The following is a 15,855-nucleotide window of genomic DNA, read 5'->3' as shown; positions in this document are numbered from 1 at the left end:
GGGCAAGAACTAGGTCTACTGGATAGGAAGGAGGTTGAGAGACAGGGGTGAGGGCAAGGGCAAGGTCCCACAGTAACGCCTGAGCAAGAGAACAGGTGTGCAAGGGCCTGCATGCTCATGGCTATGGCTGGAGTTGGGGTGGCAGGAACAGTGGGGTAGGGCCACGGGAGATGACAGGGTGCAGGAACTCCCTCCTTCACGTCACCTTACTCCCCAAATCCTGAGATTATCAGGCTTTTCAGGGAGAACAAGCTGCCCAGGGCAGGGCCTAACCTGATTCATCTTTGTGGTCCCAGAGCCCAGCCCAGGGATTGCTAGTGGACACTGGCTGAGTAAAGCAAAGAACTTTTTATAGTGTTTATTAAATCAAGGACCAGTCAGATAGATGATGGGCTAGGCAGGTGGGGGAAGACAGAGCTCACTGCCCTGTGGGGTCTCTGTGGGGCCAGCCCCTGATGCCCACGTGGCCACTGATGCCCAGCTTCCCCCAACACCCCAACACAGGCCCAGGACAATATTACAAAAGTGAACAAATGCAATCTTTTTCTGCTTTTACAAATGACATGTCTCCATCCCCGGCCAGCAGGGGTAGGGGAGGCGGGTTGAAAGTGACACTCCATTAAAAAGGCAACAACTTTTATAAAATGAAGACTAAGGAAACAGCCCAGGGTTCGGAAGCTGAGATGCTACCCTGGGGGTAGAGCATAGACATGGGTCGGGCAGACCTTGTCACCTTTCATGGCATTCCTGTGAGGGTAAGAAGGGCTGTCATGCTCAGGGCCAGTGGGGACTGAATCCAGGAGGCCCCCTGGAGCTCCCGGCCAGATGAGGCTCCAGAACTGCAGCAACTCCTTGGGGCAGCATCTAGAGGATGCTCAGGGGAAAATGGGTAGGTTTCCAGTCTGGATGCTGGGGGACCCCAACCCAGGGTGAGAAACTGGCTAGGCTGGAACCAACATGCCCTAAGCTTCCAGAGGCTCTGAAGGGCAGAGTGACTTAGCCCATGCCGCACAGCTGGTCACCAGGCCCAGAGTCCCACTTGTGAGTCTCTTGCCTGTCCTGCTGCTGCTACTCGTGTGCTAATGGGGAACAGGCAAGGGCAGCAAGGGGAGCCCAGGTGGGGAGGGTGGGGCTTATTAGAGGAGACAAGAAAGTGCATTGGGTCCGGGCTGGGAGGCAGGAGGCTGTGCTCCAGTCATGCTACTGCCCGTAGTAACTCAGATTAGCCTTTTTCCTTCTCAAGGCCTCAGTTTCCCCATCTGTCACATGAGAAGGGTGGACTTGATTCTTTGCAATTCCTTCTATCATTAAGGTTCTAGGGAAATAGAAAACGATAAAGCGGGCCTCATGGCCTCATGGCAAAGAAAGGGCTATGTTAGAAAAGAAACTCATGCCCCTGAGTGACTGGGCCATAGGCCCAAGGGGACACTCAGCCCAGTGGACCTGAACTCTGCCCTGCAGCAGGGGGTCCCACCCACCCTCTGCCCATTGCGGGTCAGGCTGGCCCAGGCATGAGGGAAGGCACTTGGAGGATAAGTGGGGAAAGGAAGCAGGAGGGGACCCGAGTCTGGTTTGGCATCGAAGTCCCTCTGCTCATGGTTTGGGGAAGCAACGTAGACAAATGGGTGAGACTTTGCTCCTAGGTGTGGCTCCCAGGTCCAAAGCCTCTCCTAGGCCCACAACTCCTGCGGTGACACTGCCACATAGGCCTGCGAGCTCCCCACTGGTGTTGGCACATCGAACATAAGTTACTCGGGACCTGAGGCAGCCCAGGACAGCAGTCTGTTATGTGGCCCTGGGCCACACCATTTGTCACAAGATGTTGGGGCCCCTGGCAGCAGATTCCCGGGTGTCTACGCAGTGCAGGGCCACCTTGGGGCTGGAGCCAGGCCTCCGGGGGTAGGCGCCCTCCCGCACCAGGCGCCGGCACTGCACATCCTGGCCCACGCTGACGCTCTGCAGTGCCGGGAGGTGGAGGAGCAGCGCCTCAGGCAGGGGCACCAGGTTGGTGCCCGAAAGGTCCAGCTCCTGCAGGGAGCTCAGGCCTGAAAACACCTCAGCTCCTGCCCAGTTGAGCTTGGGGTTGCCCGACAGGTCCAGGACCTGCAGGCCCGGTAGCTCGCGAAAGCCATAGGGTGCCAGCTCAGGGAGCCTCTGCAGGCTGGCCAGAGACAGGTGTGTAAGGCCTGCCAGCCCCGCGAAGGCACCTGGACCAATGACAGCTAGAGGGTTCCCATCTAGGCTCAGGTAGCGCAGGGGCAAGTCTCGGAGGTTGGGCACGGCATGGAGCCGGTTCCAGGCCAGGTTCAGGCTCTGAATGGTGGGCGCAGGCAGGCCGGCCCTCGCGGGGTGGGGCACGAGGCGGTGAATGAGGTTGTGGGAGAGGTCCACGTGTAGTGCTCGGCCCTGACTGTGGGTCGTGAAGGCGGACACTGAGACCTCCTGGAGCTGGTTGTGGCTAAGGTTCACGTCGCTCAGGGGTGAGTTGGTGAAGCTCTCGGCTGGTAGGGCTGTCAGGCCATTGTGGCTGAGGTCAAGCGACTCCAGGTAGCGAAGGCGGGAGAAGGCAGTGGGTGAGATGCTGGTGAGCAGGTTGTGGCTGAGATCCAGGCCAGCCAGCGTCGTGTAGCCCGGCCCCGCCAACACAGACTCATTCACCATCTCCAGCCGGTTGGAGGACAGGTCCAAGTGGGCTGTGTCCAGAGGGATGGACACTGGCATGATGTGGGGGCCCAGGCCGCTACAATCCACCCGAGTCAGGCTGAAGCTGTCGAAAAGGCCGAAGGTCTCCACCTCGCATTGGCACCCGGGGAAGCATGGCCGGGTTGTCTGGGCCCCACTCACGGCCAGCAGCAGCAGCAGGGGCCACGGCATGGTGGGGGCTAGAAAGAGAGCCACAGGTGAGGAATGAATGCACCAGATGGTCTAAACCCACCGCACAGGACATAAGCCCAGTCTAGACACTGTTGGAAGGTGTCACAGACCCCGACCTCCTGGAATGCTTCCTGGAACACTCCCCAGAGTTCCTAGTCCCAGTTCCTCTCTGGCCTCTGCCTTTCCATCTGTACGGTAAGGGGCGTGAGGCCAGGTGGTGAGTTTTCAACTAGAAGCAGCAGACCCCTTTCTTAAACAAGAGCAGCAGATGAAGGCGGGCCTGGTCCGGCTGAAGTGAGGGGGACCTGAAGCCCTCTACTTCTGCCCACCATCCCTGCCTAGGATGTTAGGAAACCCAGTTTGAAACCTACCAGACTAGACGGTTTCTTGGGCTGGCCTTTCCAGCTCTGATGGTCCAGAGTCCCTGGGTTGGTCTAGACCTTGGACCCCGGGTGAGGGCTCATCCACAGGGCTGAGGGTAGGGTGTGCCCGGGGTGCCCCATTCTCTGCTGAGCAAGTGTTACACGTCGGGCACTGTTCTGGCTGCCCCACAGCACGGTCATATCTGACCCTCACAACCACCTTGCAAGGTAAAAAATTATCTGTCTGTTTTACCAAAAGGGAACTGGGCCTTAGGTTAAGACACTTTTGGACAGCCACACAGCAGAGTGGAGTGGCACTAGAGGGGACACTGACAGAGAAAGCACCTGTGGTCTGGCCGGGGCTGGCCTTCAAGACCAGGGCTCCCTCCCTGCAATGGGGCCTGCAGTGACTGCCCCACCGCACCCGTACTCCACCTGCCCTGTCCCCCTAGCCTGTCGTCCAGGGGCAGGAACTTCCCTTCTCATTGGGCATCCTGGTGTCCAAAGTGGGTATTCAGATTCCCAGATGGGTTTTGGGGACACCTGTCCCAAGCCTCTTTCCCCCTTACTCTGCCCCTTGCCACCAGCAGATTAAGCTACACACCTCTTTGGTTCTTCCTTTAACCTCGGGCAGGCAGTTAGGCTGCTTCCCCCATTATACAGATGAAGAAACAGAAGCTCAGAGGGGAACAGGGCTTTATCCCAAACTAGTAAAATGCAGGGCCGGAATGGGACCCAGGCCTGGTGTACTCCAATTACTATATTCATACGCGTTGCCTCCAGCAGGACTGGCAGAGTAGCTGGTGGAGAGGCAGGGTGCAGGAGGGGCTTTTCCCACTGACATGCTATGGCATGAGCCAGTTTCCCTCCTCAGATCTCAGTTCCCTCTGTACAATTACAATGGTGGCTGCCACAGATGCCGGGCGCTACATACGTGTTGTCACATCTAATGGTCACACCACCCACTGCTGTTGGATTCAAAGCCTGTGTTCACGTCCACTGTAGCTCCTGGGATGGTGGTGCTCAGTGGTGCTAGCATGAGAAGGAGAGGGTTGGGCAGTGGGAGTTTCTAACTGGACCAATTGGATAGTCTGTGGTCACCCCTGCCCTGCACAGCGGCCCCTCAGCAGCCTGGGAGACAGAAGGCACTAAGCTTCCTTCTAGCCTGGCTCTTCGTCTGGGTGGCCCTGCTCTGGGCCCCCTGCCCTCCTGCCTGTCCCTCCCTCTGGCCTTCAGGAAGGAGGTGAGAGAGGGGGAGGAGACAGGCCAGGGACCTGCCCACCTTCCAGACTGGAAGATGGGTGGGGAGAGAGCAGCAGGATTGCATTAGCAGCCCTGCATGAAACTTTAAAGGGCTAGCCACTTGATCTGCACTCTGGCTTTGCCCAGGGGAAGGGAAAAGTAGGACTCTTCTCCCCTGCCCCCTCCCCACGTGGGCCCCTCCTCTCCCACCCCTTTCTTTTGTAGAGGCCAATTTCAGGATTAAATCCAGCCCAGGTGCATCCTGGGCATGGTCCCAGCTGAGGCAGGACAGAGTGTTCCAATGTCTGGAACCAAAAGGAAAATATTAAGTTGCTTCAGGCCCCCTTTGTTCCCCTGGGTGAGCGCCTCACCGCAGGGTTCATTACCACCAAAGGCCCCACCTCCCCTGCTAAGCTGATCTGCTCATTCATACCCACCCTTCCTGGGGTTTAAACAAACACCACAAAGGCCCCGAGATTACCCTTTGATTCCCAGAGGTGATTATACAAGGGGTCTGTGAAATGCCAAATGGCCTCGTATGAGCTCCCACTTACGTAACCAGCAGCTCAAAATACGGCCCAAATGCTATCCCGCCAGAGGGGACCTCGCGCTGCCCCTCTTTAAGCCTCAGCCTTGTCCTCTGCGCTACAGGGTGGCAATTTCTGCCCTGCCCTCTTCACCTAAGTTGATTAACCCTTACTGCCAACTGTGAAGGGCTGTGCACATGCACAGTGCAGTCATCACCCAGCAGCCAGAAGATACAGAACTGAGGCAATGCTAGTAACAGCCGATGTAAAGAGGCACCCGATGTAAAGGGGCAGGAGTTACCTAGGTAACTGTCTGCAGATGCTCCCAGGGCACTGGACTAGGTTCCTTGCTCAGCCCTGCACAGTGGACACCTCTCCCGGGGTTCCTGCTGTGTGCTGGGCCTATGCGCGGGGCTGGGCATTTGCAGTGGGAAGTGCTGACAGTGACAGTCAGGGCCAGTCCTCACTCTCTGCTAGTGCTGGACGCACATGCGTTCATTTAGTCCACACAGTCACTCTGTGAGCCAGCAGTCTCATCCCCATTTTAGAGCAGAGGAACTGAGGATCAGAAAAGATGGTGGCTGACCATCTTTAGCAGGAGTGACTTGCTACACTGTGCAACTCTGGGAAGTTGTATTAGTCTGTTTTCATGCTGCTGATAAAGACATACCTAAGACTGGGCAATTTACAAAAGAAAGAGGTTTAATTGGACTTACAATTCCACATGGCTGGGGAAGGTCTAACTATCATGGTGGAAGGTAAAAGGCACTTCTTACATGGCGGCGGCAAGAGAGAATGAGGAGGAAGCAAAAGCTGAAACCCCTGATAAACCCATCAGATCTCGTGAGACTTATTCACTATCATGAGAATAGCTCGGGAAAGACTGGCCCCCATGATTCAATTACCTCCCACGGGGTCCCTCCCACAACACATGGGAATTCTGGGAGATACAATTCAAGTTGAGATTTGGGTGTGGGCACAGCTAAACCATATCATTCTGCCCCTGGTCCCTCCCAAATCTCATGTTCTCACATTTCAAAACCAATCATGCCTTCCCAACAGTCCCCCAAAGTCTTAACTCATTTCAGTATTAACCCAAAAGTCCACAGTCCAACGTCTCATCTGAGACAAGTCCCTTCCACCTATGAGCCTGTAAAATCAAAAGCAAGTTAGTTACTTCCTAGATACAGTGGGGGTACAGGCATTGGGTAAATACAGCTGTTCCACATGGAAGAAATTAGCCAAAACAAAGGGGCTACAGGCCCCAGGCAAGTTCAAAATCCAGCAGGGCAGTCAAATCTTAAAGTTCCAAAATGATCTCCTTTGACTCCATGTCTCACATATCTGAGTCATGTTGATGCAAGAGGTGGGTTCCCACAGTCTTGGGCAGCTCCACCCCCGTGGCTTTGCAGGGTGCAGCCTCCTCTCTGGCTGCTTTCACGGACTGGCATTGAGTGTCTGCAGCTTTTCCAGGTGCACAGTGCAAGCTGTTGGTGGATCTGCCATTCTGCAGTCTAGAGGACGGTGCCCCTCTTCTAACAGCTCCACTAGGTGGTGCCCCAGTAGGGACTCTACTCCAACCCCACATTTCCTTTATGCACTGCCCTAGCAGAGGTTCTCCATGAGGGTCCTGCCCCTGCAGCAAACTTTTGCCTGGGCATCCAGGTGTTTCCATACATCTTCTGAAATCTAGGCAGAGGTTCCCAAACCTCAATTCTTGACTTCTGTGTACCCACAGGCTCAACACCACATGGAAGCTGCCAAGTGGTGTTGAACTTTGGTTTGGCTTTTGTAAAATGAACAATTATCCCCTTCTGTGGATGCTCAGAGAGATGGGTCACCTGCCCAAGGTCAGTGAATGATGGATGGTTCTGGAACCTGTGAAGTCTTGGGGCTTGCACCCTCTGAAGCCATGGCTGAGCTGTACCTTGGCCCCTTTTAGTCACGGCTGGAGCATCTGGGACACAGGACACCAAGTCCCTAGGCTGCACACAGCATGGAGACCCTGGGCCTGGCCCGAGAAACCATTTTTTTCCTCCTACGCCTCCAGGCCTGTGATGAGAAGGGCTGCCTTGAAGGACTCTGACATGCCCTGGAGACATTTTCCCCATTGTCTTGGGAATTAACATTCGGCTGTAAGTTATGCAAATTTCTGCAGCCGGCTTAAATGTCTCCTCAGAAAATGGGATTTTCTTTTCTAATGCATTGTCAAGCTACAAATTTTCCAAACTTCTATGCTCTGCTTCCCTTATAGAACGGAATGCCTTTAACAGCACCCAGGTCACCTCTTGAATGCTTTGCTGCTTAGAAATTTCTTCTGCCAAATACCCTAAATCATCGCTCTCAAGTTCAAAGTTCCACAAATCTCTAGGGCAGGAGCAAATTGCTGCTGTCTCTTTGCTAAAACATAACAAGAGTCACCTTTGCTCCAGTTCCCAACAAGTTCCTCATTTCCATCTGAGACCACCTCAGCCTGGACTTTATTGTCCATATTGCCATCAGGATTTTGGGCAAAGCCATTTGATAAGTCTGTAGGAAGTTCCAAACTTTCCCACATTTTCCTGTCTTCTTCTGAACCCTCCAAACTGTTCCAACCTCTGCTTGTTACCCAGGTCCAAAGTTGCTTCCATGTTTTTGGGTATCTTTTCAGCAATGCCCCCCACTCTACTGGTACCAATTTACTGTATTAGTCCTTTTTCATGCTGCTGATAAAGACATACCCGCGACTGGGCAACAAATAAAAGAAAGAGGTTTAATTGAACTTAACAGTTCCACGTGGCCGGGGAAGGTCTCACAATCATGGCGGAGGGTGAAAGGCACTTCTTACGTGGCAGTGGCAAGACACAATGAGGAGGAAGCAAAAGCTTCCTGCATTCAATTACCTCCCACTGGGTCCCTCCCACAACACATGGGAATTCTGGGAGATACAATTCAAGTTCAGATTTGGGTGGGGGCACAGCCAAACCATATCAGAAGTCATGGGGAGTTAAAATGGAGTTAATCCCTTCCTCAAGGAGTTGCTGCAAGGGCTAGAGATCGCTCTTGTGAAACACTCAGCACAGCACCAGGATGCTGACAAATGTGCAGCCAATGGTAGACGAAGCCCCCTGAGACACAGTCACCGACTACCTCCCTCCCCACACTCTGGGGCACTGACAGGGAGGTGACAGGGCAACTGTGCCTGGTGACAAGAGAAGTCCTGCAGGACTGTCAGGAGCCCTAGGTCTCAGTGCCTGCTCTGCCATGGACTGTCCTCATTTCATCTCTGAACAAGTCTCTTCCCCCTTCTGTGCCTCAGTTTCTCCAGCTTCACAGTAAGAGGTTCAGTTTAGATAATCCAACTCCAGAGTTTCAGGATTTTAAAGTTTAACAAAAGCGTATCCTAAATTTCTACTAAGTATATACAAAGCACTGGGCTAGGCCGGGAGGGAGGAGGGGGTGGGTGGTGATGGGATAGATACTAGGGTCCCTGTCCTCATGGGGCTTACAGACCAGCAATGAGAACAGAAGACCAACTTATAACAAGATCACTAACACCAGCTTTGGACCCAGGAGACTGGGGCTCTAGTCCCAGGTCTGCCACTATCTGTGTGACATTCCCTGTTTTCTTTGTTTCTTTGAGCCTTGGTTTTCTTATCTGTGTAACAGTATTCACATTGCCTCCCTCTGGGACCCGTACTCTACCCCCAGGAGAAAGAGAAATGAAGACTGGTAGACACCAAAGAAGGCTGAGGGAGAAAGGGATCTTTCAGTCAAGATTCAACATTTTTTTCCAAATCTTGACCTGCAGATACAAGATATCCACTGATTGACCAGATTATATCACAAGAACAGGAGGACAAGGGCTTAGAAACCACATCCATCTGTGATTTGGGGGATATACTGTAAGGCCTTCCAGTGCAGGGGCCATGAATCATGCATTGTTGGGCCCACAGGGCCAGATCCACAGTGACTCTAAGTTTGCTGATGGCCTGCAAGGACAAAGAGTAAATGGTATGGCCCCAACAGGCTCCAGGCAGGTCTCCCCAGGTGACACTGCACACACTGCTATGAGACACCTCTAAAACAACTTTGGCCACATCACTCTCCTTATCAGAAACCTCTTGGATTCTGCTTTTTACCTACAGAAATCAAGTTCTCCCATGCACAAGGCACCGGCAAGTTGTCACCACCTTCTTCTCCCCTCCCACCTGTCCCCAGCCCCCCATCTGGATTTGAACCCTCCTTGACAGCCAAAGTGAGAACAGCCTTCCATTGATGGACTTTGAACAACTCTCAGCCTCTGCTAACACATCTCCAAACTTGGAGAATCCCAGGGCTTGGGAGCTGGAAGGCCCCTTGGGGATCATGGGCAACTGGGGCCCAGAGAGGGGCGGTGACAGCAAGGAATGGCAGAGCAGGGTCCAGGACCTGATGCCTCAAGTGACTGCCAGAACTGCATGCATCCATCCCGCCTGCCCCGGCCTGCTCCCAGCAAAACAAAGCCTGTTCTGTCCACTCAGGCCCCCGGGCCACCCCTCCCTCCTGGCCTCTCACCCCACAGGCTACCCACAGGCCTCCTTCAGTAAATTCTCTGCCGTGAGTTACCTGCTGTTTTCCTACTTGATGTGTAAGCAGCTTGGGGCAGTGCCCTGCCTACTTTACCTGTGTGTTCTTTCCCCCACCTGGGATCAGAGCCAGGCCTAGAGAGTATGTGGAGGAAGAGCAGGAGGAACGGGTCAACCGCAAGACCCAGACCAGGTGTGAACCTAGCTCTGTACCTACTAGCCTTGGGTAAGTCTTGGGACCCGCTCTGAGGGTCCTCAACAGGGCTAAGAACACAGGGTTGTTGAAAGGATTAAATGACAGAATGGCAGGCATTCCACTCACTATCTGCTACACAAATACTCAATGTGTGGTAGACAATGATGGTGATTTGCTAAGCCTTCTGAAGGCAGTCACCATGTGATCCTTCATGTTCCTCCCCACCCAAGTTCCCAGTGCAGCGCCAGGAGCACAGCAGGTCCGAGACTGCCTGTGATGACATTCTCCAGTCACTTCCCTGGTGTCTGCTGATAAGGACAGCTCTCTGGGTGTTGGGTTCCAGCTTGAACCCACCTGGCCCCAGCTGCCTGACCCTGGTGCTGCACTACAGCATCTCTGGTCTGTAAAGTTTTCCAGCTCCCTCCACCGCCCTCGACAACTTCCACAGGGCACTGTTGGCACAGGGCCCCACTGGCACAGGGCCCTAGCACCCCCCTGAGACCGGCCTTTGTCTCGATCGGCTGTTCCTCAATGCAGAGCTGCCTCCCACCCTGCTCCCCTCAGTCATGAGCTCACTCAAGCTGATGCCAAGGAAATCCCCAGGTGGATGGTTCAGAAACGTCCTGCCCTCCAACCACTTTGTCAGCTCTGGAAACGCAAGGCAGAAAGAATTTCAAGGCCAGACTCCCGGAGCCCTGAGGGCCAGCTCTTGCAACAGACCCACTAATGCAGCACATCTGGACAAACACAGCAGCCCACCATGTGCTCTCCACCAGCATCTCACTTCTGCCTCACCACAGCCTTGACCCTGGGGATACTGTCCCTATTTTGCAGACACGGAAATGGATGTTATTCAGCTGGGAAGGAGAGGACCTCGGACTTAACCCCAGATGTCTTAGCTCCAGATCCACTCTGCCTCAGCTTACAAATGAGCACATGTGCAAGACAGCTTAGACCTGGTCATGCTGAACTGTACTTACATGTTTACCTGTCTATCCTACAGTGGGCAGGGATGCGATTAGGTTCCTTTTTATGCCCTTGAAGCTGAGCACCGAGCCTGGTACAGAGCAGACACCACGTGAAGATGCACCAAGCATCTAGAATACCGCTACCTCACCAAAGGACACCTCTCAACCTCTCCCATGCTTCCTCCACTACCATCTGTTCAGTCACCCTGCAGGATCAGCAGGTTAGATGGTATCATATCTACTTTACAGCTGTGTTAAGAAGTCCAGAGAGGTTCTGTGATCTGTCCAGAGTCACACAGCCAGAGAGGACAGGGGCTGGACCCAGGACCCAGGTATTCTGACATCTAGTACCTGGCCTCCTCCATGACATGATCCCAGGGACCTGTAAGCCTAGCAACTTACCCAAGGAGGATAATCTACAGGGAGATGGGCAAGGCTCCCAATAGGATTTTCTCCTTCCAATATGTCTTCTTCTTGAAGATTTTCAAGTTCCCATCAACCTGAGGCAGCGTACATGGACACATGAGAAGGCGCTATGGGGCAGAGGGCAAGGGTTTTGTAGCCAGGCAGTCTGGGTTCCAACCCGACAGGGCCTTCACTGCTCTGAGGCTTGCTCGTGCCCTCACCCCTCTGAGTCCTCGTCTGTAATATGGTGATAATCCCAGTGCTGGTCCTAACGGGTCACTGTGATGATTACATGAGGCAAAGTGAAGACCCAGACCTTGGCCTGGCACACATTGGTATTCACTGAATGTTGGTTCCTGACCCCAGTGAGTGATTTCAGGGACCAGGGAAGAAAAAGGTGCTGTGACACCAGCAAATCCTGAGGCAAGGCAGCGGCTGAAGATGGAGAAGAATCCACAATTCATCCCAGAGGCCCTGGATCCTCTCTCCACATACCATCCAGGATCCCAGTGTGGCTACAAGGTGCTGACAAGGCACTCCCAGGAGACTGGGAAAGGTGAGCTGGAAAGGTCTCAGAGACCAAAGCAGGCAAAAGCTGCTGTGTTGCCTGTGACAGAATGAGGGCTCGGCATCAAATTTGCAGCTCCCCCTGGGCAGGTGGGGTCACTGTCTTCCCTTTCCCTCATCCCTAAGCTGGGCAGTCACCTCCCCCTGTCCAGGTCAGGCTCAAGAGACCTGCTGCAACAGCCTCGCTCCTGGCCTGACTCCAACTGCCAGCCATGCTGGGCACCAGAATGCACTTCCCAACAGAAGTCTGGGACCCTACTACAGCTCCCTCTTTAAAACCCATCCCACAGAGACAGCTTTCTAGTCTAGAGGCCTGTGAGTCTTCTAGAGCCACCTGCCTTTTTGCACACATTGTTCCCTCTGATGCAAAGATACCCTTCTTTGTCTACCAGCAAACTCTCACACATTTGATTCAAAAAGCCACCTCCTCTGTGAGGCTTTCCCAGTCTAACCTGCCGCTCATCCAGGAAAGGCCACCCATGCTGTGAGCTCCCATGGCCCTTGGGCTGCTCCCATCAAGGTACTGGCCCACTTCTGTGGCCATCTACGTATCTGTGTCTACCTCCTTGCCTGTATGAGCCTGGCCACATGAAGGTGATAAATCAGATTAATGAAATGTCATGGACAGAAAGCTCCCTTCTGCTTTGTGGGGAACATAACAATTGGTGCAACCCTGCAGGATGCTTAGGGCTCTGCCCGCTGGTGAAATCAGGTTTAGGACCAGAGTCAATGCTGTCTCTGCCTTCTATTGTCAGTGCAATCCAATGAATGTCTGCACAATGTAATACACACTACAAACCACTTTTTATTTATTTGCACATGTAATTCATTATCTTATTTAATACACCAAATCAGTGGAGCAAGAATTAGTATCCTCACATTTTAAATAAGTTACTTGTCCCAGGCCACAGAGGTAGGAAGCAATGGGGTGGGAGTAAAATCCGGGTCCTTTTGACTCTAAGAGGCTGGATCACTCGGCCTCCAGATTGGTCTCCCGGCCTCCAGCACCACCCACAAGCCAGAGACGGGTTTCATAGAATTACCAACCCCACCCTGCTGTGCCTGTTTAAATCCTCCAGGAGCTCTCCATTGCCTACAGGCTCAAATCCCACTTCTCGGCCTGACATTCAAGGCCTTGGTGATTTGGTCCCTGCCTTCCCAGCCTCAAGTTCAATTCCAATTCACCACCCTCAAGACCTTGCCTCTGCTGGTCCACCATGCTGACCACCTGTGCTGTTTTCATGCACAGGTCCTGCACACGCTGATCCTTTTGTGGGAGATACTTCCTGCCTCCCCTGTGTACCCACTGACATCAAAACCGTGAGCAGGAGGAACCTCCTGTCAGGCCCCTCCTCCGGGTTATTCCCACAGAACCCCTCTTAGGACTTGCTTTGGCCAGGGGGCTTTCAGGGAGGACCCAACCCTCTTTGGGAAGTGTCCTCAGTGCCCAGGCCAGCCTTGCTCTGAAAACTGCATCCCCTGTGTTGACCCAGGAGTTATGATTAAGAAGAAGACTGATCTGGACTTTACCACCACAAACTGTCATTTAAAAAGTAAGAGGAGAAAAGGTCAATCCCCCTCCCTTCCCTCTCCATTTTTGACTCATTTATCAGCTTTTGCCTTTCCTGGTGTTGGAGGAAGGGTAGGTGGAGGTTGCATTGCAGCCTTCCTGGGGAGCAAAGTAGTGCCTCGGAATAGGTCAGTCAGAATGGAGGTGTAGGTTAAACATCAAAGTGTTTCTGGGTTCTGGGATCTGAAGCAGTCAGCCAGAACAGAAGACGCTATCAATACCTCCCCTTCCAGAAGGGAAACTGAGGCCAGAGAGGGAAAGGAAAATGCCCACAGTTGTTTCTCTCCCAGGTTAGCGGCCTGTGCCCTTCCATCATGTCTGCAGCATCTGACAAAGTTCTAGGTTAAAGACTGGAGTGAGCGGTGGGGAGGAGGGTGTTTAGGGTTATCTTTGCGGCTTAGGCTCAAAAGCCCAGCAGGCTCCTGCCGCTCTGAGCCCCCCCTCTCCGGTCAGCCCCAGGCACTGCAAGTCTAGACTTATCCGAAGGGCAGGGCGCACAAAGATGAAAGAAGAATCGAAGGTCTTGAGTCACCTCCTCGCCAGGCCAAGTGTGGGCTGGCGCTGCTCTCCGCCCGGCTCCAGCAGCGCGGGTTATTCCCACCGCACGCCCCGAGCCGCGAGGGAGTTCTCGCCCTGTCCGTGCCAGAGTGACCGCCACTCCGCGAAGCTGAGCAACTTGCCAGCGCCGCACAGTGGGCCAGTGGCCGTCCCAGTTGAAACCTGTGTGTTTCAACTGCCCCCAGCCCCCAGCCCAGCTCCGGGTCCTGCGAGCCGGCGCCTCGGGCATGCCCGGATCTGGACTGGCAGTCGCCCTCTCCCCTACCGGGTCGGAGGGTTGGTCCCCCTACCCCGGGGGCCGGCTGCAAACGGAGAGTGGGTCTCAAATCCCCACCAAACAGTCACAACTCTCTGGGTCACACTCTTTCCAAGAAGCGCGGGGAGGGCAACGCCAGCCGCCCTGTCCCTTCCTCTCCCCAGGCCAGGGCCGGAGCCCGGGACCCACCGCTCGCCTCCTCCTCCCAGCCGGGGTCTGAGGGGGAGTCCGCACGCTCCGCCCAGCGCCTGCCCGGCCAGTCCCCAGGCGCTGCCGATCCCCCGACCACCAATCCCATCGCAGCCCCTTGCGGTCCCGAGACCTCAGGAGGGAGAGGGGGAGGGCTGTCTGCGCCCCCGGCCGGGTAGCGGTGGGGAGGACTGGGGCTGTTGCCCGAGGAACCGGGAGAAAAGTTTGGAGCCAAGTCGTGGGCCCGAGTGGACAGCCGGGGAGCGGCGGGGTGGGGCGGCGTTGGGCTCTCGGTGCGCACACCCTCTGCGGACACCCAGCCCAGACACGTCGGCAGGCACCGACCACGTACGCGGACACACGCGACGCGCCCACCGACGCCCACAGCCAAGCGCAGGCCCGCAAACGTGGACACGGGCGCAAAGCAGCCGCGCAAAGCCACGGACACACAAAGGCACCGGCAGCGGCGCGTCCCCGACCGCAAATCCACAAAGACCCACAAACGTGAGATGCACGTGTCCGCACAAAGACCTACACGGCCCCCGGGTGGAGCCTTTGTCTCCCGCAAGACCTCTCCCCTGGGTCGGCGTTCCCCACTCCCGCCCAGCCCTAGGCGTCCGACGAAAGTTGAGGAGCCTCGGCGGGACCCAGCCCCGCCCCTGCGCCCGGCGTCCCCAGCCCGCCCGCCGAAGGGGCCGCGAGGCTAGGATCCGGGGCTCGGGATCTTCTATCGCAGCGTGGACTCTCGCCCCGCCCGGGGACCTGCACTCACCTGGAAGCCTGCGCCGCAGCCGCCTCGGCACGCTCACCCCGGCGGCCCGGCCGCGGGCCCTCCGGCCGGCGCTTTTCTCCGCGCGGCGCGGCCCGCCCCCCGGTCCCCGCCCGCAGCCAGGCTCCCCCTCCTGCCGGGCGCCGGGTGGCGGCTCGGGCCGGCCGCGGGGCGGCTCAGGGAGTGTCACCAAAGTGCCAGCCTCTCTCGGCGCGCCCCGCCCGCGGAGCCTGAGCCGAGCCCGGGTTCCACTCTAGGGAGCGTCTCAAAAGTGCGCAGCTCCCGCCCCCTCTAGTCGGCCTCGCTCACAGCTTCCTGCATCCCGGATCCCTGCCCCCTCCCCCTGCGCGCCCCAGCAATCTAAGCAGATGGCCGCCCTGTCGGGAACATCTGGAGGTCGCCGGAGTACGTGCCTGTGTATGTGTATGTGTGTGTATGAGTGTGTGTGTGGAGAGAGAGAGGGAATTAGTTGCTAGTAAGAAAGAGATTTGGTGGGTGGGTGAGGGCTTCCTCTTTCCTTGTTCACCGCCCCTCCCCATTTTTTTTTAAAGAGTGAAAGAGGTTCAGGGACGACAGGGAGCAAGAAAAGAATCTGAAGCAGAGAAAGACTGGCTGAAAGACGAACCCACAGAGAAGAGAGAGCCCGGCTTGGGCAGAAAAGCTGGCAGGAGAGGAGAGAGAAAGTCAACAGATTGAGTTTTTCTTTTATGGAGGAAACCATTGGCTTCTGGTTAGAGTTCTAAGAAGGGAAACTGGCGTGTGAGTAGGCAGCAGTTTCAGTCTATTCCCCCTGCTGCAGCTCTTGGGCTCTCACCCCTCTTTATG

At 55.3% G+C, this 15,855-nt stretch overlaps 1 protein-coding gene across 1 annotated transcript; it reads right to left on the bottom strand.

Moving 5' to 3' along the window:
* Positions 1-329: 329 nt before the first annotated feature.
* Positions 330-15,176, bottom strand: TSKU (tsukushi, small leucine rich proteoglycan). Its single transcript, XM_054439778.2, has 2 exons — positions 15,034-15,176; positions 330-2,882 (listed from the first exon to the last, which is right to left on the bottom strand). Exon 2 carries the CDS (start codon positions 2,872-2,874, stop codon positions 1,813-1,815), a length of 1,062 nt encoding a protein of 353 aa, XP_054295753.2. The 5' UTR covers positions 2,875-2,882; positions 15,034-15,176; the 3' UTR covers positions 330-1,812.
* Between the last annotated feature and the right edge of the window lie 679 nt (positions 15,177-15,855).

Source organism: Pongo pygmaeus, chromosome 9 (assembly GCF_028885625.2).
Source record: "Pongo pygmaeus isolate AG05252 chromosome 9, NHGRI_mPonPyg2-v2.0_pri, whole genome shotgun sequence".
In the NCBI taxonomy this organism is placed as follows: Eukaryota; Metazoa; Chordata; class Mammalia; order Primates; family Hominidae; genus Pongo; species Pongo pygmaeus.
The sequence above is the reverse complement of the archived record's forward strand: the minus strand, read 5'-3'. Positions and strand labels throughout refer to the sequence as shown.